Raw genomic sequence first — 26,155 nt, forward strand, 5'->3', positions numbered from 1 at the left:
TGGAGAGAAGACGTGTTGTTCCATCAATGAGACATGGTGTTTGGTAAGATGTAGTCTTATTGTTTTTTTAGAGTTAACCTTGCAACAGCAGGGTCATATGTGGAGGGTTGTCAAGGAAACACCAACATCCAGGGTCATATGAGGAGGGTTGTTAAGGAGACGCTAACAGCCCTGGTCATACAAGGATTGGTGTCAAGGAGACACAAACAGCCAGGGTCATATGAGGAGGGTTGTCAAAAAGTCAACAACAGCCAGGGTCATATGTGGAGGGTCATCAAGGAGACGCCATAGAAGAAAACAAGGGCCTGTATCGCTCACCTGGTTGGATTAGACCAAATGTCAAGATAATGTTCATGTACAATTCATTTTATTTGTCAATCTCAAACAATGCTATATATGGTTATGGTGTGGGGATCCCAATTGCTTTAAAGAAATAACGAAGTCAAGGCTCTCTAAGGGTCTGAAAGACCTCAATTGTTTTTAGAACATCCATCCATAACTTTATTACTATTAGCGATTTAAAAGAATTACCTCTATTTCCACTATGGGCCCACCCCTTTGGCCCCTCACGGGTCAGAAACAACATTTCATGCAAAATCTGTTCCTCTTCCCCCAATGATGTTTTTGACCAAATTGGGTTCAAATCCATTCATAACTTGATGACTAGTAGCGATTTGAAGGAATCGCCTCTTTTTTCCCTATGGGGCCCGCCCATTTGGCCCTCAGGGGTCAGAGTCACCATTTATGCCATATCTGTTCCCCTTCTCCCAATGATGTTTCTGACCAAATTCGATTCAAATCCATTCATAACTTTATGACTAGTAGTGATTTAAAGGAATTACCTCTATTTCCCCTATGCCCCCCCCCCCCTTTGCCCCTTGGGGGTCAGACCCACCATTTATACAAAATTGGTTCCCTCTTCACCCAGGATGTTTTCAGACCAAACATGGATCAAATCCCTTTATTCCTACAGAAGAAGAAGGATTTTAAAGAATATGCTATATTCCCCCTTTTGGGCCCTGCCCCTAAGGCCCCTGGGGGGCAAGACCCACCGTTTATACAAAATTGGTTTCACTTCACCCAAGGATGCTTCAGACCAAATTTGGTCAAAATCCAAAATAGTTTAGGACTAGTAGCGATTTAAAGGAAAACTTGACGACCCGACGGGGACGCCGCGTCATGCCATACAAAAATTGGTTCCCCTTCACCCAAAGATGCTTCAGACCAAAGGGCCTGTTTCCAAAATGGCCCCTTCTCTGATTCAAATTTCCTGTTGGTGGTGCATTGCCCATGCTGTTGTGGTCACAAATATATAAAGTATAAAGATTTAGGTCACTTGGTTTGTTTTTTATGGCTCCTCAAAGTTGTACCTTTCAGAAGCTGTCTAAGTGTTGATAAAATGTGCATGTTATGTAAAATATTAATGAAAATCTAATCAAATGATGGTCACCGTAAAGAATACATTCATGGCATGATTGTGACAAAAAATCATGTTTCCATCGCGCCATTTCGCTGTTTTATGGAAGAAACAATCTCAAAAATGCCATTTTCGATGATAACATTTTAGACACAAAAACTGTGTTTTTTTAGAGAATACACCCTTTTATGGGCGTTGGATGCAAACCAATTTTTATCCCATTAAACAGTACGTAATATGCTATTGATGAGAGGAAAAATCATCAACATGTAAGTGGTGGAACATTTTCAAATCTTGGGTTGAATTAGCCTATGGTTGAATTGCCGATTTTCGACTTTCTTTAGATAATTAACAAAAACATGAGAGTATTTGCTCGGTATGTTGAGAATATGTACACAGATATGAAAAGAAGTGAGAGAAACACTTTTTTTATAAAAAAAAATCCAAGATGGCTACTTCACAAGTCCCCGTGGTTGAAGATATTAGCTGACAAATAGACAGAACAACAAACAAAACTAGATTTGATCAAGATCAAAACATGAGATTTCCAACTAGAAAATGATTGCAGTCATGTTCTCGTTCTGACGAACGTTTTTGTACGTTTTACCTACGATTTCTCTTCGTTTTCTCTTCGCTTCCCTTCATTAACCGATCAATTGACTTTCAACCCTCTCTGTGACCTTGAACTTCGAAGGTCGAGGTCAAATATGTGCATACCTGTTGTAGCCAGTCATTAATGCTTTATATGTGCCAATTATCAAATCTGTTGGTGTCAAGAGTATTGGAGGAAAAACATTTCAAGTGTAATTGTAGGATAATATTTAATTTTGGCAGTTAAATGTTTTCCTATGTATTTTTTCTGAGATAAAGTTGACGTTTTGACCTGGAAACGTTGCAAACGTTGCAAACATCTTCAAACAAACTTTTTCTTTTAATATACAATAAAAAATAACCGTTTGAAAGAGAATTTGAAATTTTCGATTTTTGATCATTTGACCTCTGTGACCTTGAACGAAGGTCAAGATCTGTGTATGTAAAGATTTTGGAGCAGAGGGTAATTAAGTGCATTTTTGGGAAAATTTGAATTTTGGCGGGAAAACAAACATTTTTCAAAGTGCCATTTCTACGTCATTTTTTTATCGCACGACCATGAAACTTGAACCGTTCGTCTTCATTATTCATGCATTTTGCAATGCAATTAACTCATTTTGAATTTTGAATTTTTGACCTTGATTTGATCTCGCGGTTAGACCTTGACCTTGACATATTTTCTGATAACATATCGCGGAGAAAAGTGAGCCCCGCCATACTACAAGATGCATTGATTGTTTAAGGAAAAAAACGAACGAACAAAGAACCTGATACAAAGGGATTTTGGTTTAATTTTGTTTTAATATTATTTGAAAAATAATTTCTTTTGTAGCCACTCTTAGTTCTATAGTTGTGCCAAATATCAAGTCTGTATGTGTTTAAATGAAGGAGCTGAAAAAAATTTAGGCATTTTTGCTCGATTTTTTAATTTTGGCGGGGAAAACTTTGACATTTTCAAAGTGCCATATCTCCGTCATTTTTTATCCGATGATCAAAAACTTTTCAAATTTCGTCTCGGTGCATCATACTCTTTTATTTACGATGAAGAAAATTCTCAGATCGAGAATTTTTTTTCGATATTTTCTTTATCCCATAGCATATTCTCTGATAAGATGGCATGGAGAAAAGTTAGCTCTGTCCCTTATCTATCTGAGACACTGAACTTGAACGCAATAGAACGATGACGTGGTCGGCAGGCACAAAGAAAGTGCGACAAGTCAGGGTCCCAACCCTGACAGAGTCACAACGCTTTGGACGATGTTGGAGATGGGACAATAAAACAAGGAAAGTGAGACTAGAATAGCTAGCGTCGAGTCAATGATTCCGTAAACGTATAGACAAAGACAAGAAGATACGGATAAATGTACAAGGCCACACAATCAGAAAATTCAAAAGAGGACAACTTGAGATAGAACAGTATTCATGTATCAGGGTGTCCTCAGTGTAAATCTTTATATCGATACTGTTTATTTAGTCGTTAGATATCATAAAACTGTCATGAAAATATCCGCTCTGATATTCAATATAAAATTTTGTATATAAAAAAGCTATATAATAGGGTTTCAGACAAGGTTGTTACTCATTTCCCCTTTTCTTTCAATTTACAACCACATTCAGGCGGCGATATGAGAACGTTCCACCACATGGAATTAGCTGATTTTTTGTACACATATGAAACAAGTAAAGCGCTATCCGATTTTGTGATGGAAGTTTGCATCCAAAACTATATAACGGGAGAAAATTGCAATTTTATGGCATTTTTCTTCATAATCGTGTTTCTGCAAGTGCATTTTCATCCGAGAACATTTTTGTTTTATGTTTTATGAATAAACACGATGTTTTGGGAATATTTATCAAAAGAAATTTATACTACATGTATGTTGCGAATTACAATTTCGAGATAACCTTTTATTTACGACCTTATGTCTTTGATGCTCAAAATGACAACTTTATAAAAATACATTTTCACTGACATTATGAAATCTGGTTGTCGGAAAGGTGTAAAATTATTCTTCGGAAAAGAAAAAAACTCTAGTTGAGCTAGATAAGAAACTATACGGGGGCAGGCTCCTATGGAGAATTAACATTACTGGAAACAGGCCCTTTGGTCAAAATCCAAATTCCAAAGTAGTTTAGGACTAGTAGCGATTTAAAGGAACACTTGACGACACGACGGACGCCGCGCCATGCCATAAGCGCACGGCCCTTCGGGCCAGGTGAGCTAACAATACACAGAAAAAAAGAACAGTGAGAAAAGGAAAGTTAAGATTTTAAGATACTAAGTGTTACAATTGGAGCTGAAGATCTATTTTGGTCCCCGAATTAAGTTTAAGCTGCACACACATACATCATGGACGCCTTGCACAAAATGAAAAAAATTAAATTCACTTACAAATAATCTATCACGACATCTTATTGCTGTTTAACTTTTAAAAATCAAATGACAGTAAACAGAAATGCAATAAGATACTGCCCGGTTCACTACAGAAAATAAAGATGTCATAGAATGTAATACTGGTGTAACTGAAAGATATGTAATCACTGTCGTCTGTGAAATTTTTATCCCGCAGTTTATTATTTACCAATTAGGTTGGGGGAAATGTCTGAACACTAAAACAGCATCTGTCGGGATATCAAAACTGCTATATTGTAGCTAGTGCCAAGCACTGTTTGAGGATCGACCAATCAGTCAGAGGCCCTATCACATGGTCAAGATTCCACATCTCATCAACAGAAAATACAATGATGTTAGGGGATCAACTCACTCGATATAGCTTCACCCAACATTATCACGGCAATGCAAATCTTGTGAGGGATGCCTAAGTCCTCCACCCAACATTATCACGGCAATGTTAATCTTGTGAGGGATGCCCAATTCCATCACCCAACATTATCACGGCAATGTAAATCTTGTGAGGGATGCCCAATTCCATCACCCAACATTATCACGGCAATGTAAATCTTGTGAGGGATGCCCAATTCCATCACCCAACATTATCACAGCAATGTAAATCTTGTGAAGGATGCCCAAGTCATTCACCCAACATTATCACGGCAATGTTAATCTTGTGAGGGATGCCCAATTCCATCACCCAACATTATCACGGCAACGTAAATCTTGTGAGGGATGCCTAAGTCATCCACCCAACATTATCACGGCAACGTAAATCTTGTGAGGGATGCCCAAGTCCTCCACGCAACATTATCACTGCAACGTAAATCTTGTGAGGGATGCCCAAGTCCTCCACCCAACATTATCACGGCAACGTAAATCTTGTGAGGGATGCCTAAGTCATCCATCCAACATTATCACGGCAACGTAAATCTTGTGAGGGATGCCCAAGTCCTCCACGCAACATTATCACGGCAACGTAAATCTTGTGAGGGATGCCTAAGTCATCCACCCAACATTATCACGGCAACGTAAATCTTGTGAGGGATGCCCAAGTCCTCCACGCAACATTATCACTGCAACGTAAATCTTGTGAGGGATGCCTAAGTCATTCACGCAACATTATCACAGCAACGTAAATCTTGTGAGGGATACCCAAGTCATTCACCCAACATTATCACGGCAATGTTAATATTGTGGGTATGCCGAAGTCCTCCACCCAACATTATCACGGCAATGTAAATCTTGTGAGGGATGCCCAAGTCATCCACCCAACATTATCACAACAATGTAAATCTTGTGATGGATGCCCAATTCCATCACCCAACATTATCACTGCAACGTAAATCTTGTGAGGGATGCCTAAGTCATTCACGCAACATTATCACAGCAACGTAAATCTTGTGATGGATGCCCAATTCCATCACCCAACATTATCACAGCAACGTAAATCTTGTGAGGGATGCACAAGTCCTCCACCCAACATTATCAAGGCAATGTAAATCTTGTGAGGGATGCCTAAGTCCATCATCCAACATTATCACAGCAATGTAAATCTTGTGAGGGATGCCTAAGTCATCCACCCAACATTATCACGGCAACGTAAATCTTGTGAGGGATACCCAAGTCATTCACCCAACATTATCACTGCAACGTAAATCTTGTGAGGGATGCCTAAGTCCTCCACGCAACATTATCACAGCAATGTAAATCTTGTGAGGGATGCCCAAGTCCATCACCCAACATTATCACAGCAATGTAAATCTTGTGAGGGATGCCTAAGTCATCCACCCAACATTATCACAGCAACGTAAATCTTGTGAGGGATGCCCAAGTCATCCACCCAACATTATCACTGCAACGTAAATCTTGTGAGGGATGCCCAAGTCCTCCACGCAACATTATCACTGCAATGTAAATCTTGTGAGGGATGCCTAAGTCCTCCACCCAACATTTATCACGGCAATGTAAATCTTGTGAGGGATGCCCAAGTCCATCACCCAACATTATCACAGCAATGTAAATCTTGTGAGGGATGCCTAAGTCATTTACCCAACATTATCACAGCAATGTAAATCTTGTGAGGGATGCCTAAGTCCTCCACCCAACATTTATCACTGCAACGTAAATCTTGTGAGGGATGCCCAATTCCATCACCCAACATTATCACAGCAATGTAAATCTTGTGAAGGATGCCCAACTCATTCACCAAATATTATTACAGCAACGTAAATCTTGTGATGGATGCCCAAGGCATTCACCCAACATTATCATTGTTATGTTAATCTCGTGAGGAATCCCTGGTCAATTTGCAGCATATGCTGGAATCATGTTGCTTTTATGCAAGTTTCACAGCATGATTGCAGCATGGTACCATGTTGCATTACAGCACATGCTGAAATTATGCTTTAAATTCCATGATATTATGAATTATACCATGCTTCTGTACATCATGTATACTGCAACCATGCTTTGATTATAAATTTATGAACGGTGTCATGCTGTGACCATGCTGCAATGACTTTGGCATTTGGGATATGAATTCATCATGCTTCAACCATGCTGTATCAACTCAGTTAATCTATTTTATGAACTGCATCATGCTGTATCAACTTCGGCATTTTGGATATGAACTGTTTGGTTTGGTTTATTTTGTTTAACGTCCTATTAACAGCTAAGGTCATTTAAGGACGGCCTCCCGTGCGTGCGACATGTATGAGTGTGGTGAGTGCGTATGTGTGTTTTGGGAGGCTGCGGTATGTTCGTGTTAAGTCTCCTTGTGATAGGCCATATGAACTGTACCATGCTGTATAAACTTAGATAATTTAATATATGAACTGAAGAATGTTTCACTGTATTCAGCTTCAAGGGGCATTCCTTTGTTCGGACATCACAGAATTTCTATTGGTGAAATGCCTACTTGAAAGGAAATTGAAGCCAAAATGTACTGAATTATGATGAATCGTACACAAATACTGTTTGGCTTTGCGGTTATTAGTGATTCTTCAGGGAAGATAAGAATTTTAAGGACATTGTAATTTAAGAATTTTGAGTAAAACTATCGTATTTATCTAAAGATCATTTATAGCTTTTACTAGATCTATATGGAAAAAATACATTGTTTCATTTTGATGACTTAACTTTATTCAACAAAGGAATGCTAGCTCCTTTAAAAAATTTGAAGACCAAATTGGCTGCTTTATTTATACATGTACTACTCTTGAATTTCAATCTATTCCACATATATGAGGTGTTGAACATTTATGTATAGATGATTGATCATTTTTGTAATGATAAAACCCTGATTTGTAGATTAAGGCTGTCGTTGATATACATGTATTAATTATTAAAGTAGAAATGTTAGGTTTTGATTGATAGATTGAAGAAATTCATTTATAAAGTATATTACATTCCAACATCATTCAATCATACATGTATTGTTCATAGTGATTTGTATAAATATATTGAAAGCTAATATTTTGAAAAGTTAAGTAAATTTATTTAATTAATACAGTAATATGAATTTAATGTTTGAAAACAAAGTTCATATCAATTAATGTAATGTGAGTAAAAGGATATTTACATTTATACTGTGTACACATACATTATCAGTAAAAAGATCAAGTTCAAGATTCATTCATGCTCAAGAGATTACGAGACATTATCTTTACTTATTCTGATTTTTATTGCATGTGCGTATGCTTCCTGTTCAGACATTAATGGCCATGACATATTTAGATTCATTGATACATCTTGCAAGCAGAGATGACATTTATAGTCAGTTGACCAGAACAGGCACAATATCTACCAGATTTGATTACCCAAAGACTGAAATGTATGGGAAGATGCCAAGTTTTCAGCCTTCCTGGATAGTAACCTTTCCATGGATTGTGTATTCCCCATCATGCGATGGAATCTTTTGCAAACATTGTGAATTTTTTCGCAAAACTGAAAGGACCTGTTGCATCATTCATCAAGAAACCTGTCAAAAATTGGACTAAGGCCCTGGGTGAGTGCAAAACACATGACAGAATGAGTCACCACCAGACTGCCTTAAAGATGAGCGAGGATTTCCTGTCGACTTAAAGAAACCCGACGTCATCTGTAGATGTCTGAGGAAAGTCCGCTACAGAGAAATCCTCGAGTCCATTGCCTCCACTGTGCTATTTTGTGGAAGACAAAATATTGCTCTACGTGGCCACCGTTACGATGTAACCAGTAATGGCGAAACTGTCAACCGAGGCAATTTTTATGAACCCCATAGATGCAGGGGACACCACACTAGAGAAGCATTTGCAGACAGCTAGCAGTAGGGAAAAATAATCTCCAAGACCATACAGAACCATTGATTGGCATCATCGGTGACCAGATTCGTGACCACATCTCAGAACAAGTAAGAAAGGCCAAGTTTTTCTCCATCCTCCCGTACAGAAAATTCTACCATATGCTCACGAGCATCTCGCGAGCTTCACATGAGCAACATATGAGAAACTTATAAGAACTCTATGCAAATGAGATTGTGCTCACAAGCAACATGTGAGCTGTTGTAAGCAAGGGGTTTGCTAACATGAATAGCACACGTGCAAATTACATGCTCACGTGAGCTCACATGAGCTCATGTGAGCAGATATGTGAATTATGGACTTAGAAATATTCTAACATACTAATGCAGGATTCAGCTGCTGAATTTAGATCTAAGTCTGAATTGCTTACGTGAGCAGACGTGAGAAATTTGGACTTAATTTTTTTTTGTGGTTTAATGAAACCTACATCTATTGAACATTTTTATATGTTCATTTATTCCATCAGAATTCAATGTTTTACTTTGTTAATATACAAAGAACCTATTGTCTCTTTATCTTATTCCACGTAATTAGTTGATATTATCCGGCAATTGTAACAAACATATACAGTACAATCATAATTGTTAATGCCATTTTACAGCAATGCAATTAATGTTCTTCTATGTTGTTGTTTTTTCAAACATCATTAAAATATTCTGACCTTGCTAAAAGCTGTGCTGAGTTCAATACTTCAATAGGATTATATATACTGAACATATACATTGGCAAGGATTTTGGTTGTCACCAGTACTGTCACAATATGTGAATGCCACGCACTCCTCTTTGAGGTTGGTCATATCATTCTAGTCACTTAATTAACAATTGTATTCATGTAATGATATATTCCTAATGGATTCCTCATAATTGCAGCATACATACATGTACATGAATGCATGTGATATTTGAGACAGTTCGAATTCCCTTTAGTTCTTTCTGAGGTCTAGCGATAACAAACGTCAAATGTCAAAATCCAAGATGGCCGCCTGTTGGCCATGTTGTTCTTCGATAGGTCCAAAAATGCAGTATGCACAACTAGGGACCATGGGGGGTCTGCATGTGTTTACGTACGGACCATGGATGAAGGCGATTTGAATAGAAAAATTCAAAGAAAGTTACATAATAATTATAAAGACACTGCATTCAAAATTTTACACATTTTATTTTCTAGAAAATGCTTTCATCTGGTAATTCTAATCATACTACATGTATTACTAGGAATAAGCACAGAGCTCATATAATATGATAAAAATAATCTAGCATCATATTCAATACAAGCCTGTATCGTTCAGCTGGATATACTTCTCCAAAAATGACATGTTTCGGAGAAGAAGTCATTATAGAGCCACTGAATCAGCAGTAACAAGCTAAGGAAGTCAATACATAAATTGTTGACAGACAGATGGACACCACAGTATGAAGCTCAACCTATTAGTGCTTTGGACCTGCTGAGATAATAATGATCAAAATATAAAATCTCAATGGTGTCATATTTTAACTTTAAATGATTTTTTTTTGTAAAATTAAAATCTATGATGCAGTGCACTGCCTGTTGCCCAAATTACTGCCCTAGCCGCGCGACATATCCACTTCAGTGAAATTGTTTAGTTGTAATATAGCTATAGTCTTTTAGTCTGAATTCAGGTTTATATAATTATGAAGGTACGAACTGTATTGAATATCATTTCACAAACATTTGATTTAATACAGTTTTAGTTTTCATCCAAAGAAATGTAATTTCTTTACAAATAGGTACATGTAAATTTAAATGTACAGGTTAGCCCCGCCAGCTCCTCTCCTGCTGAAGTTTAGGGAGAGCTGATATATTATATGATCCATTAATGGTTATTTGACAAAATATGTCATATTGTAACTACTTATATTTTATTAATATATCATTGTATATACATGTATACCACATGACATGAGTTACATTGTATATTTATTGATGTTGAGTGAAAGTGTCCCTCATACATGTATATATGTATATATAAATGCAAGCACTGAAGCAGTATAAGCTATATAAAAAGGCCAATGCATATATAGTACAACTGACAAGTGTATTGTTAAGAAAGTATAAGCTTTCATGCACAGTCAGCAGATCTGGATGGTGCATGGATAAACAAAATATCTAATCCTATGGGTCATATGGATCCTGAACCCAATGACCAAAATAACCCTTTTGATTTTCTAATCTTTCTCAAGGAGATTGGGGGCATTGCATACATAAACTATATCATTGTTTCCATTGTTCATCATAATACACACATCCAGTATATCTTTCACATCAATTGCCACAGATTGACAATTTAAGTTTGGTAAGTCACAAATTGCAAAATGTGGCAGAAGTCTTTGTTCCGTGACATCGTCAAAGGGAAAGCAATGTTCAACATCATTATTCTGAAATAGAGGTGTCACAATGGCTAAATTTGTACATTCTTTCGAGTTAATATGCACATACTGTAAGTAGGTTTTAACTATTCCATAAGACTTCAGCCCTGAAATTTTAGATAAATATTTTATAGTATAGCTGTTTCTCACCTTTGCACGGGTGTACTGAAGTGAATGGTACACCTTTGTTTTAATTCTTAATCTTTTAAACACCTTTGTAATGTCATTTAATGGTTTGTTTATATACGATGCAATAGCGACATAATATTCTGGAGAGAGAGAATTTATTTGTAATTCAGTAATTTTACCTAAAGCAAAAGTATCATCTCCAAGTTCATATGTATTTTTAAAAGTCATATTTTGCATTTTTCGAAGTAATTCTTCCTCTTTGGAACCAGAATTAATGCAATTATTTTCCAGGAAAGGTATACCATGAATAACGGCAATAGTGTCTGTAATTTGAGATTCTACACTTTGTGTCCCCTTTATAAGTTTAAGCAAATAACCATTTGCATCCTCAAAAGGAAAGCAAGAATAAGCCCATAAAGGTCCCAACTGTCGCACATTTTCAGGAAGATGCAACAGGAGATGAACATTTAGTGTTAAATAACGTTCTTCATAAAGATCTGAATATCTTGCTACAAAATGTTCTAGAAACTGATTTCTGTAACAAGAGGAAGATACCATTGCTAAGTAACAGAAAGTGTTCATAGTATTCCTTTGTCAATATATCTAGAAGAAGGACAGGAGCATAAAAAAGAAGCCAGGAACGATATTCAGATGCTTTCCAATATTTCAAGTCATTGATTACTCTTGGCATTCTTCTTATTGTTAATGGTGGTTTCAACTTTTTTAATCGATCATTGATTTTTTCAAGTTCTTTAAAAACATTGAACTTTTTACCAGAATGCTCTTTGGAAAACCACAATGATGTTAGTCTTTTTGTAACACCCAAAAGGACACAGTGCATGTAGTCTGTGCAGTTTCCAGTTACAAAATTGTACATTTTCAATGATGTGAACCAACAAGGTCCTTTTATACCATGTGTTTTTTTCTGTGTCAGTGGCCGTTTGTGCCATATCCATTGACTGTTCATGACTGCGTTTTGGGCCTAACGGGTCATTAAACTGAAATGGAAAAACATGACAACTTCCCTTTCCAGCTTTAGTAGTTTGCCCAGGTTGTATACAGTGCGGACAACTGTACTTGCCATTATATTGAATCATGTTGCATACAGCAGATTTTGCTGGAAGATCAGCTGTGCCAGCCATTAACATACCTTTAACTGTTATAATTTCTTCCATATCAGTTTTAATTTCAAACCCATCTTCTAGAATGTCCAAGTCATTTATGAAAGGTTTCAGAAATGTTAACATCTGTGGTTTCTTAAGACCAATCCATAACCCAGCTAAAAAAAGGTTTTTAGGATCCCGTCTTAATTTGTAGGGAAGTTCATTAATTGCAAAGTAAAGTGGCCATAATGACACTTGTGAGCTGTTGAATAATGGGATTCCATCTGTGTTCCATATCAGTGATATGTTGTTCGGAAAATAAAGAAAATTGCTAAATGATTTGTAATGTTTCCCATCATAAATATCTTCTATGCTGTCACATTTTTTTTTATCTCTTTTAAACCTAAACATAATACTTTCTCGAAACGACTTATGAAAAAAAAGCATTTTTAGTTGTTCTACTTAAGAAATTTCAACAAAGTAACTTTTGTTTTCCCTTCTTATAAATGAAATTTCACATAATGGATTTGGACATTTATCAGTATCAGTTTCAGTTTCAACACTTATCAAACAGGATGAACAATATATGTTTTTTTGGTGGAATTTTTAGATCTTTGAACCATTTCTTAAATACATGAATTGAAGTTGGTGTGGTATTGTTTTCCTTGCAATGAATTTCAGTAAGTCCTAAAAGTTTTGGTAATGCAACTCCGGTCAGATTTTCTTCAAGCGCGAAAGTTATATGTAATAACATACTCGCCCCAGTGGTAATTCTGGCTCCATCATATATTGGAATGTCTTCAAATTTGATGCCATGAGCTGGATTACTAGGTTTTTCATTTGCATTATCTTCATCCTCATGCTCTTCTTGATCATCCTAAGAATTTGATGGTGTTGTTAAAACATATTTTTCATCCTCAGAACCTGAATTAGAACTGTTTGTAACACTTTCAATGTCAGAATTAGTGACCACAATTTGTTGTTCATGCATGGGTTGATGTTGTTTGTTAGGGATTTCATATTCCATTTCCTTCACAATATCAGGACCACATGATGTACTAGGTGAAGAGTGTTCAATGTTGACTTCAGATTGACTGGTATCAATTTGATCCTGGCAAGCACTATTTCTTGTTGCACATTCTGCTGTGATAACATCCAGTCTTTGTTGGACATATTGTGGTGCATTTCCAAGAGAATTTCTGGAAGTTAAATATGTGCAATACTGTTTAACTGATTTTCGAACTCTTTTCTTTTGTGGCTCATTTAATTTTGGTGGTCCAGGGTTTAACTCAATACCTCCTATTATCAGCAAGTAATACAGAACGATAGAATAGTCATAGTCACTGGAATATGTTGATTGTTGCAATATCCACACATGCACAGTAACAACCATGTAACATGTTGTCCATTTCTGGATAACTGCACCGAGGAGCCTTAAACAAAATTTCCCAAGAAAAAACAGATTAAGTCTTGTTTTGAAGTATTTGCACTTGCCATCATGTAGTATCATGGTACCTTTCACTTCGTCATAACCAGGAGTTGTCAAAATCTGATGGATGTTGACACTGTCTTCATGTTTAGTGTATCTGTTCACATGTTTTATCCATTTCCAGTGGTTTTCTAAAAAAAAATATATATATTCTTTGAAATTAGTTTTACAAATAAGATGAATAATAGATTGAAATCCATACGCGAAATGTGAGGTCAACATGACTACAGCAGAGTAAGCCCTACAGTGATTATCAACACAACAGATGCAACTTTTATCAGTTGCACACGTCTGTTGATAGACGTTATATATAATATATATAGCTATAAAGACCTTATAAAACCTGCATTGACATATCTGATATCTATAGGTCTTCTTTGCTATTTCTATTGGATTTTCGTTTTCAAATTAAGGAAAACGACACAAAGTCTACATAGACAAGGAAAATAAAGTTATTACGTTAAGCAGCTTAGGCTGATAATAAAGGGCTTCCTCGTGTGTTCTAAGAGTGCAGTAAGAATGAATGTACATGATAATATTATAAATGGTTATTTTTTTTTTATTTTTCTACCACACACCAGCTGATTGATCGCGTGTTTTGTTTAAAAAAATTACGATTGCCGATCGAGTAATATAAACAAATAATCACAAAGACGCTTGAAAAGATTGGCTCATTGAAACGCAATCGGATAATCTCGGGCCTTTCCGGCAAGCTCGGAAAAACATTATTGGATTATTGAAAAGAATACCCGAGGAGTTCCGAATGATTGAAACGCTTGCGGAGTTGGGTATAAATTTAGAATAACATTCTCGGATTGTGATGTTTTTGGTAATATTAATGGGATTTGGAAATTATCAATCAAAATATTTTACGTAACAACTAAGATATACATTTCAACACACACGCGCACATACTAACTTACTGAATGTACTGTTAGACTACTGTAAGTATCTGCAGATAAAAAGTGTTACAAACCTTGAGATGCACTTCGAATTCGGGATGACAGACATCCATAACCAGTGCACCGGAATCGGTCAAACTGGTAAATTGTTGTAAGGACTAAAACAACGAATAAACATGTCGTAATGTGTGCCATAGTTGGCTGGTTCAACTTGTTTGCAGGCAGTAGTCTCCTCTATTAATATGTCGATCGGAACAACCCGATGACTCGCAGTTAGAACTTCACTTAGGAAGCCTACTAAACGTATCAAATTTCGGACCCACATGTTCACGATAGTATCACTGAAAGTATGGCAAAGGTGATATATACATACGCCGGACAAATCGTAAATATTCATCCGCGAAATATTTACTTAAAAAACTCCATTGGAAATATTATGAACGGCTGCCGAAACAAATTGGCAAACTGATTTACAATTGATCACTACACTAATACATCGCGATTAGTGTTATTTGTGGTAAAACTTTTCGAACGAGGACCTATATAACACAGCATCCCTCCGTGCGCGTCCGTATCTAATTACAGTGGTCAAGCGCCATCATTGATAACTGTTTGTACCAACAAGAGTTGTAACTAATTTCCTCAAAATGTTTGCCGTCGTCTTTTTCCCTGGTGATAAAAGTCTGGATGTTGTTAACAAGAAGAAAGTTAAAATCACGTTGGGTAATGTTGACATTGGATCAGATGTTGCTGATTCATATGTAACGGAGGATATTGATGAGAGTGGACGAGACATCAAAACAATAGTGGACTTTGAAGGAATCGTGCTTTCCCTTGGAAACGGTACGTGGGTTTATTTTATTAATTCGCCAAATTATATTAAATCATCTAAATAAACAGTCACGTGGCGTTACAAAGACACTTTCACGTTAGGCTAAATCAAGTTGAATCGATTAAATATTTCTAAACTGGAGAAATGACCACTGCAAAATTCAAATGGTAGCGGGGCGGATAACTCTTCGCTTGTATCAAAATGTCAGAACATCGTACCCAGAAAATAGCATTAGAAACTCATTGATGCAGTGGGTTGACTAAAAGATATTATTCATCGAAAGATCGCTCAAAATTAATGAAAAAGTATATGAAAGGACGCAAAATTAAGACGTATGTTAGACCTGTCCAGAGACATATATACAGAGATATATGTCTCTGACCTGTCTCTGCTCCTGGTTACGTTTCAAAGTCTTGAAAAAAATATTTTCATCTTATTGCCGACACGATAATTTTGGCAAACTATTCTCTTTAGTTGGTTAGGGTGTGATCTTTATCTGGTATCTTTATTTGTGAATTACCTTCTGGCATTTCTATATATTTATTCACCTTTTTCGAGTCCCCATTCGTACCGGAAGTGATAGGTACGTAGGTCACGTAGACTTGTACAAGTCCTTGTTTGAATACCACTATTTTGGGAAAAAGATAAAATGAGTTAAACAAGAGGCCCAGGGGCCTTAACGGTCATCTGACTCTAAATTAAAGACCCTTATATTATTGTAGTATGCATTCTCTGAAGCAGGTTTAGAGGCACTGTTGGCTATAGTGACTGACCGAATAAATAACAACACTTGGCCAGGACCATCTCAGGATCATTTCTGGCACTGTTGCTGCCATGTCAAACTTTCTACGATGCCGAAAAATAACAACACTTTGTTGGCTCTCCTTCCTTAACATCCTCACCAATTTTCAGCTCAATGGCACCAGTGAAACCGGAGCAGAAGTTTAAAATGTGTTTTTCATGATGGCTGCCATCTTGGATTTCTGACTGACCAGATAAATAACAACACTTGGTCAGGACCATCTTAGAATCATTTCTGGTAAGTTAGAACTAAATCCCACTGGTGGAATTTGAGAAGAAGTTTGAAATAGGTGTTGATCAGAAGAACCATGATTGCGCAATCATGTTACAAAATGGCCGCCATGGCTGTCATGTCAAAGTTTTACAAGGCCAAAAAATAACAATTTGCTGGCTTTCCTTCCTTAACATCCTCACAAATTTCTAGCTCAATGGCACTTGTGGAACTGGAAAAAAGTTAAAAATGTGCTTTTCAAAATGGTTGCCATGGCAGCCATCTTGGATTTCTGACTGACCAAACAAATAATAACACTTGGTCAGGACCATCCAAGGATCATTTCAGGCAAGTTTCAGTTCAATCTCACCAGTTGAACTTGAGAAGAAGTTTCAAATGTGTTTTCAAAATGCCGGCTGTGGCGGCCATCCTGGATTTCTGACGGATCCGAAAAATAACAACACTTGGTCGGAACCACCTCAGGATCATTTTTAGTAAGTAAGAAGTGAATCCCAATGGTGGAATTTGAGAAGAAGTTTGAAATAGGTGTTGTTCAGGAAAACCATGATTGCGCAATCATGTTACAAAATGGCCGCCATGGCTGCCATGTCAAAGTTTTTACGAAGCTGAAAAATAACAACACTTTGTTGGCTCTCCTTCCTTAACATCCTCACCAATTTCCAGCTCAATGGCACCAGTGGAACTGGAGAAGAAGTTTAAAATGTGTTTTTTAAGATGGTTCCCATGGCGGCCATCTTGGATTTCTGACAGGCCTGAAAAATAACAACACTTCCTCAGGACCATCCTAGGATCATTTCAGGCAAGTTTCAGCTCAATCTCAACAGTGGAATTTGAGAAGTAGTTTCAAATGTGTTTTCAAAATGGCGGCTGTGGCGGCCATCTTGGATTTAGGACTGACCCGAAAAAAATAACAACACTTGGTCGGGATAATATTAGGATCATTTCAGGCAAGTTTCAGCTCAGTAGCACTGGTGGAACTTGAGAAGAAGTTTAAAATGTGTTTTTCAAGATGGCGGCTATGGCGGCCATCTTGGATTTCGGACCGACCCGAAAAATAACAACACTTGGTCAGGACCATCTCAGGATCATTTCAGGCAAGTTTCAGCTCAGTAGCACTGGTGGAACTTGAGAAGAAGTTTAAAATATGTTTTTCAAGATGGCGGCTATGGCGGCCATCTTGGATTTCGGACCGACCCGAAAAATAACAACACTTGGTCAGGACCATCTCAGGATCATTTCAGGCAAGTTTCAGCTCAGTAGCACTGGTGGAACTTGAGAAGAAGTTTAAAATGTGTTTTTCAAGATGGCGGCTATGGCGGCCATCTTGGATTTCGGACCGACCCGAAAAATAACAACACTTGGTCAGGACCATCTCAGGATCATTTCAGGCAAGTTTCAGCTCAATAGCACTGGTGGAACTTGAGAAGAAGTTTAAAATGTGTTTTTCAAGATGGCGGCTATGGCGGCCATCTTGGATTTCGGACCGACCCGAAAAATAACAACACTTGGTCAGGACCATCTCAGGATCATTTCAGGCAAGTTTCAGCTCAGTAGCACTGGTGGAACTTGAGAAGAAGTTTAAAATGTGTTTTTCAAGATGGCGGCTATGGCGGCCATCTTGGATTTCGGACCGACCCGAAAAATAACAACACTTGGTCAGGACCATCTCAGGATCATTTCAGGCAAGTTTCAGCTCAGTAGCACTGGTGGAACTTGAGAAGAAGTTTAAAATGTGTTTTTCAAGATGGCGGCTATGGCGGCCATCTTGGATTTCGGACCGACCCGAAAAATAACAACACTTGGTCAGGACCATCTCAGGATCATTTCAGGCAAGTTTCAGCTCAGTAGCACTGGTGGAACTTGAGAAGAAGTTTAAAATGTGTTTTTCAAGATGGCGGCTATGGTGGCCATCTTGGATTTCGGACCGACCCGAAAAATAACAACACTTGGTCAGGACCATCTCAGGATCATTTCAGGCAAGTTTCAGCTCAGTAGCACTGGTGGAACCTGAGAAGAAGTTTAAAATGTGTTTTTCAAGATGGCGGCCATCTTGGATTTCGGACCGACCTGAAAAATAACAACACTTGGTCAGGACCATCTCAGGATCATTTCTGACAAGTTTCAGCTCAATAGCACTGGTGGAACATGAGAAGAAGTTTAAAATGTGTTTTCAAAATGGCGGCTATGGCGGCCATCTTGGATTTCGGACTGACTCGAAAAATAACAACACTTGGTCAGGACCATCTCAGAATCATTTCAGGCAAGTTTCAGCTCAATCCCACCGGTGGAACTTGAGAAGAAGTTTGAAATGTGAAAAGTTTACGCACGACGCACGACGCACGGCGCACGGCGGACGGCGGACGGCGGACGGCGGACGGCGCACGACGACGGACGAAGCATGATGACTATAGGTCATCCTGACCCTTCGGGTCAGATGACCTAATAAAAGCCTCTGCTTTACGATAAAAACTCTTTTAGGTTAGTTCCATTTTATCAGTCTTAAATTAAGACCGGTAATTAATTGTGCAAATAGTAGAAAATTCCACAAGTATTTAGGTATTAATATATATGAGTTAATAGTAACCTCCCTTTATTGATTTTTTTAAAAATAAATTGAGTATTCTTCTAAACCTTATTGGAAATATTACTTCATGTTTTGAATGTTCTATTTTTTATTATTATTATTATTTGGATGCTCATAATTAATTGTTATTAACCAGGTACGTGTTTGCTTAGATTTAGCTTAAATGCATATAGAGAGAAATTTTATGTATGTCAATCTTGGACAAAAATATATTTTATATAATTTCATAATTATTTTTTTACAATGCTAACTTAAGGGAGCAAAAAGAAATGGAAGTATCAACAAGAGGCCCATGGGCCTTAACGGTCACCTGATTTTTGAAATATTTCAGTAAATTTGAATGAAAGAATGAATTTAAAAACAAACAAGAGGCCCAAGGGCCTTAACGGTCATCTGACTCTAAACTAAAGAACATTATACTATTGTAGTATGTATTCTTTGTAGCAGGTATAGTGGCACTGTTGGCCATGATGGCCATTTTGGAATTTGGATAAACACGAAAAATAGCACTTGATCAAGACTATCTCAGGATCATTTCTGGTAAGTAAGAGCTGAATCCCACCAGTGGAATTTGAAAAAAAGTTTGAAATAGGTGTTGTTCAGGAAAACCATGATTGCGCAATCATGTTACAAAATGGCTGCCGTGGCAGAGACAAAAAAATAACAACACTTTGTTGGCTCTGCTTCCTTAACATCCTCACCAATTTCAAGCTCAATCGCACCAGTGGAACTGGAGAAGTTTAAAATGTGTTTTTCAAGATGGTTGCCATGGCGGCCATCTTGGATTTCTGACTGACCCATAAATAACAACACTTGGCCAGGATCATCTAAAGATCATTTCTGGTATGTTAGAGCTGAATCCCCCTGGTGGAATTTCCAAGAAGTTCCAAATAGTTCAGGAAAACCATGGTTGCGTAATCATGTTACAAAATGGCCACCTTAACTGCCATGTCAAAGTTTTAACGATGCCGAAAAATAACAACACTTTGTTGACTATCTTTCCTAAACATCCTCACCAGTTTCCAGCTCAATTGCACCGTTGGAACTGGAGAAAAAGTTTAAAATGTGTTTTTCAAGATGGTTGCCATGGCGGCCATCGGGTTTACTGACTGACCTGAAAAATAACAACACTTGGTCAGGACCATCTCAGGATCATTTTTGGTAAGTAAGAACTGAATCCCATTGGCGGAATTTGAGAAGTTTCAAATAGGTGTAGTTCAGAAGAACCATGATTGCGCAATCATGTTACAAAATGGCCGACGTGGCAGCCATGTCAAAGTTTTTATGAAGCCAAAAAATAACAACACTTTGTTGACTCTCCCTCCTTAACATCCTCACCAACTTCCAGCTCAATCGCACCAGTGGAAATGGAGAAGTTTAAAATGTGTTTTTAAGATGGTTGCCATGGCGGCCATCTTGAATATCTGACCGACCTGAAAAATAACAACACTTCGTCGGGATCATCTCAGGATCATTTCATGCAAGTTTCAGCTCAATAGCACTGGTGGAACTCGAGAAGAAGTTTCAAATGTGTTTTCAAAATGGCGGCTGTGGCGGCCATCTTGGATTTCAGACTGACCCGAAAAATAACAACACTTGGTCGGGACCATCCCAGTATCATTTCAGGCAAGTTTCAGCTCAATCCCACAGGTGGAACTTGAGAAGAAGTTTGAAATGTGAAAAGTTTACGCACGGCGGACGGCGAACGGCGGACGGCGCACGACGACGGACGAAACATGATGACTATAGGGTCAGATGACCTAATAAAACAAATGATAGTCAAAACTGTGATTTCCCTATAACTATAGTAAAGTTTATCCCCTCCCATGGGGCAAACGCGAGACCCCAGGGCTAGGAAATTCACAAATATGGTAAAGCACCTTAAGACCCTTCGATCTGTGAAGAGTATTTAATTCTACCTTAAATGGGCTGTAAGAAGAAGATTTTTAAAATTTCTGTTAATTTGACCCTTTTTGGCCCCTCCCATCAGCCCCTGGGGGTCAGTCAGGGCCAACATGTACATACCATCAAACTGTCATCCCAAGCTGATAATGTTAACGAAGTTAGAATGAATTCCAATAAAAATTCAACAAATAATAGTCAAAAATGTGATTTCCCTATATAAACTATAGTAAAGTTTACCCCCTCCCCAGGGGCAAACATGAGACCCCAGGGTCATGAAATTCACAATTTTGGTAAAGCACCTTAAGATCCTTCCATCTATGTAGATTATTTGATTCTACCATATCTGAGAGTAGAGAAGAAGATTTTTGGAATTTTTGTCAATTTGACCTTTTTTGGCCCCGCCCACCAGCCCCTGGGGGTCAACTAGGGCCAACATGTACATACCATCAAACTGTCTTCCCATGCTGATAATTTGATACAAGTTAGAATGAATTCCAATACAAATCCAACAAATAATATTCAAAAATGTGATTTCCCTATATAAACTATAGCAAAGTTTACCCCCTCCCCAGGGGCAAACGTGAGACCCCAGGGTCATGAAATTCACAATTTTGGTAAAGCACCTTAAGACCCTTTCATCTATGAAGAGTGTTTGATTCCACCTTATCTGAGAGTAGAGAATAAGATTTTTGAAGTTTTAGTCAATTCGACCCTTTTTGGCCCCGCCCCTCAGGCCCCTGGGGGGGTGGGGACCATATAATTCACAATTTTGGTTCACCCTCAGCCATGGAAGCTTCCTGTAAAATTTCATTGAATTTGGTTCAGCAGTTTTTAAGAAGAAGTTGAAAACGTAAATTGTTTACGACGCACGACGGACGACGCACGAAGAGGATACAGCCACATTAGATCAGCTGAAAAATAATCCTCATCCTGAAACAGAGAAACAAAAGGTAAGGCCTGAAACAGAAACAAAAGGTTAAGGCAATAGAAAAAAATATGTGTGTTTATGGTTCGACCCGACCAACCTGAAGTTTTGACTGCTGTTGACTCAATGTAAAACACTAAAATGAAGTCATCCCCCTGCTTGACAAAAACACTACAAAAGATTCATTATATGCGGTACATCAGTAATTTTCTCATACTTTTCTCCAAAGTGCCCCAATACCTTTTTTCATTGGTTATTTCTACGCAAAAAGTTAAAATTGGGAATTTTACGACATTATGACCTGAATCAAATTTATAATATTGAAATGCTTTAATAATGGAAATTTACATTGACTCAAACTTCAGTTGTTGTGTTGTGTGATAAAATCATTAAATGAACAAATAAATTCAAGTTAAGCTGTTTTAATATTGGTCAGTGCTGTGATATATCGTGGCACAAAGCTCCAGACTATGAACAATGTATTCTTTTCATTATCCAACTTTATGACGTGCATACAAATTGGGAAAATTGGAGTAAATTAGGAAATAAATTTCCAGGGGAAAGTACCCCAAGTCATTTTCAAATCAATTTCCAACCTACCGACCCTAACCAAATTCTCAACTTGTAACCCTAAACACATATATTACACATACTAGTATATTATATATATATTTTTTTTGCAGCCAAAAAAAACAACAGAAGACAAGCACCAAAGAGCCAACAGAGAAACAGAAGTCAGTCAAGCCACCAACAGAAAAACAAAGAAACATAGAAACACAAAAAATGCAGACAGCTGATTACTTCAAAAAGAAAAGATCGATTGAAGTAAGTTTATTTTCTCCTTACAATCTGCACATCATATCGACTTATTAATCAACTTGCATTTTGAATCCAACTGTCCGTCTGTCTGGAATATGGTGTCACGTACATCTTAAGTACTAAAGCAATTTATTTCTCAAACTTATTTGTACTAACAAATTAATTCAAAACTTCAGTTTGATTGCCAATGAGAGCTCAGATAATTCTGATAACCAAATACTCTTCGGTATATTGAAAAAAATCTTTATGGAGTAATGGCCCTTATCAAAGAGGGAGGCATTGGATATATGATCGAATTGGCCCCCAAACAACATTTCTAGTTGAAGTGAGGTTACTTTAAAGTCTGATCAAACTGAAAAAAGCTGGGGCCCCTGATACATTTACTTATTTAACTGTACAATTATAATTACCATGGGCTAATTATAATAGTTAAGCAATATGGCTATTGGAATCCTGGAAGTGTACAAGATTTATGATAATACGCTATATTGAAGTTTAATAATACAAACAAGATAAACGCTTTGTGTATCGTACTTATTATATATAGATTAAAAAAAAAATTGTTTTCAGGATAATCATACTTTTTTCTCTCGCAGTCTTCTTCTAGCCCAGTTATAAGTATGCCAGCCTCTGATATTCCATCGTCAACACTACAGAGAGAGCAAGATTGTTTACCTGATTGCAGACCTTCATTAATGACAGGTAAGTCTTAGCTACTCAGCCATTTGGAACAGGGAACCCTTCTCTGCTTCTTTGAAATATTTGTAGATGGTTGTCACATAAAGCACAAACAAAGCAAATCAAATGCTTCCAGCCAAATAGATGTTAAAGATTGGTTAAAATTAGATTTTTGAATATTTAGTTTTAGTATGAACACTTGAGAAATAAAACAAAATAGGTAATATTGTGATATGAAAGATGAAACAGGACTGAATTTTTTTTTTCAATATATCTAAACAGCCGAGAAGCACACTACTACCGGCACTCCAAAAAGACGAACATTAAGATCGCCAGGATCTACAAGGTCAACCCCACAATTAAGAAGGTCTCCAAGAATGACACCAAAATCTCTGCTGAGAACTTCAGGTGACAGTTTCATCACATGTGAAACTTATGAAGACAATCTACCTGTGCTCCACAAAGCAAAACGGACATTGGATTGGCAAAGCACAGCAACAGGGTCTTGTCTCATCCCATTAGAGCCAACATTTGAGGGATGTCCAGCATATCCAGATTTTAGAAGCACATGTAAGTATTTATATGGTATCCAAAGTCATTAAAAGTATGATACCCTTCTGTTCTGGGCCTAAAACAATATATTATAGAGGCTTAAAAATAGTTTCTCTTTGTCCATCAGAAAAGACATTCTGTTCTAATTACATTTCGATAGGTTGAACTTTTGTAGGATATTTATTTATTTACACTGAAGAATAGTTGTTATACTTATAAATACTCAGTCAGTGTAGAATATATATTCAAATTAAAGATACTACTGTCAGATATCCTTCAAACTGATCAATCGGCTTAATTATTAAAAACTCATTCACATATGGATTAACTGTTTCTATCTTACTTCACTAAATAAGTAGAAGGGAAATGCTAGGGGGCTTCCAGACCGGTCAGTCTTGCTTTTAGAATGTGGTGGTCATACTCTTTGTCAAGGTTACAACTAAGTGTCCACAGTTACTCGGCCATTTCAAATCTGGTTTGGGAGGGGGACTTCTATGGGAGTATATATATTTATTTGCACCCTTCCTTATTTTGCTTTTGATGCTATTGAAGGTAAAATGTTTATTATTTTCACATAATTTTAATTATATGAATCAAGGCCAAAGTTATCAAAAAGTACTACTAGATCCTATGACTAACAGAAGTTTGGTCAGATGTATATTACAAAACTTATAGAAGTATCAGTATCAGAGTTAAGAACTGAAAGAATCCTGAAGCTTATATTTTGTACTTTTGAAACATCCTCAGCCTCTGCAATTGGTCAAGGTCTGGATACATTGTACGGTTCCTATGGATGTTCTACCTGGGGTTGCAAAGACAAAATGCAGTCTTTAGAAGAAGAGAATAGAGCTTGTCTGGATCGCATTGCTAAACTGGAAGAGGAAAATCGCCAACTAAGACTTAAAACAGGTATTACATTTAAATTAACAGAAAACAAACTTGTGAGAAATATGTTCGGTGCGAAAGTTAAATGTCTTCCAAACAATTCATTATGAACAACATCATTTATATCAGGATTTTCATGGAAAAAATTAGGGATTGGTGATGATTTTCCAAATCATAATGGCCATTATCTTTGTGGCTTTTGCCATTTTATATCATGTTTTATCCCTAATTCTGGAAAAAGAATAGTCCTGTCTGAAAGTCACACTCAAGATTGTGCATCACAAGTTAACTAAATAGAAATATTTCACAATTCTGCAGTTACAGAACTGTATCCGTTTTTATATAAATAACTTTAATAAGTCATCATATAAACTTTTTAAATATTTTAGCTGCCTCAGAATCAAAGAAATTGATTGATGACCTGAAGGCTGTCATTCTAAGATGGGAGAACAGGCCAACTGATGACCTGCAGGGCAGTTTATTTGGATCCCCAGCCACAACTGTTTCTAGTAGACCTGTCCTAATGAGTTCTCCCATCACCGGTACCACAAGCACGCCCATGACACCCATGATTGTCCAATGACTCCAATGACTAGCCATATAACCAGCCCAGGAGACAGGAATAACAGCAGTGTTATGGCTGATTCGGCCATTGATGACTTCCTCCAACCGGGAGAAGGAAAGGTATGTTTTCTACACAGTGCATTATGTTCGACTGAGCAATTAGTTCAAATCTGACCACAGAACTTTTATTCTATCTACATGATCCAGTTCTAGACTCATAAATGAAATTGTGGTAGCGACAATGAAAGAATGGTTGATAAAAGTGTTCACACCAAAATGGCACCTATGGCTTATGTATGTTCCTCGGGAGTTAATGAGATTAAAAGACTCTTTCACCATAGAAAATAATTTGTTTACTGCTAATCAACTAATATAGATTGTGAATCACATCTGTTTATTACTAATACTGTTATGATGCAGTAATACTATACATTGTAAAGATACCAAATCATTTAATAAATTGTTATTATATATTTTATTTACGTTTTTAATTAACAATGATGGTTTTCCTAACGGTTATTTTGAAATAATCGAATTGAATTAAAAATTATATTCCAGATACCACTTGTTGAAGGACATACACTTTTTGTCAATGCCACCAAATTGCATATAATGCGGAGGAAA

General features: G+C 37.2%; 1 protein-coding gene across 1 annotated transcript; it reads left to right on the forward strand.

The window, feature by feature from the left end:
• Positions 1-22,114: 22,114 nt before the first annotated feature.
• Positions 22,115-25,851, forward strand: LOC117315167. Its single transcript, XM_033869312.1, has 6 exons — positions 22,115-22,161; positions 22,717-22,858; positions 23,449-23,554; positions 23,813-24,100; positions 24,830-24,991; positions 25,357-25,851. Exons 1-6 carry the CDS (start codon positions 22,115-22,117, stop codon positions 25,548-25,550), a joined length of 939 nt encoding a protein of 312 aa, XP_033725203.1. The 3' UTR covers positions 25,551-25,851.
• The last annotated feature ends 304 nt before the right edge of the window (positions 25,852-26,155 follow it).

This window comes from Pecten maximus, chromosome 17 (assembly GCF_902652985.1).
Source record: "Pecten maximus chromosome 17, xPecMax1.1, whole genome shotgun sequence".
NCBI lineage: Eukaryota > Metazoa > Mollusca > Bivalvia > Pectinida > Pectinidae > Pecten > Pecten maximus.

Coding starts and splice junctions, on each gene's coding strand:
- LOC117315167 (XM_033869312.1), top strand. CDS start 22,115: ATGGTTCGACCCGACCAACCTGAAGTTTTGACTGCTGTTGACTCAAT. Junction 22,859..23,448: donor AAAAGAAAAGATCGATTGAA/GTAAGTTTATTT, acceptor TTTCTCTCGCAG/TCTTCTTCTAGCCCAGTTAT. Junction 24,992..25,356: donor CCAACTAAGACTTAAAACAG/GTATTACATTTA, acceptor TAAATATTTTAG/CTGCCTCAGAATCAAAGAAA.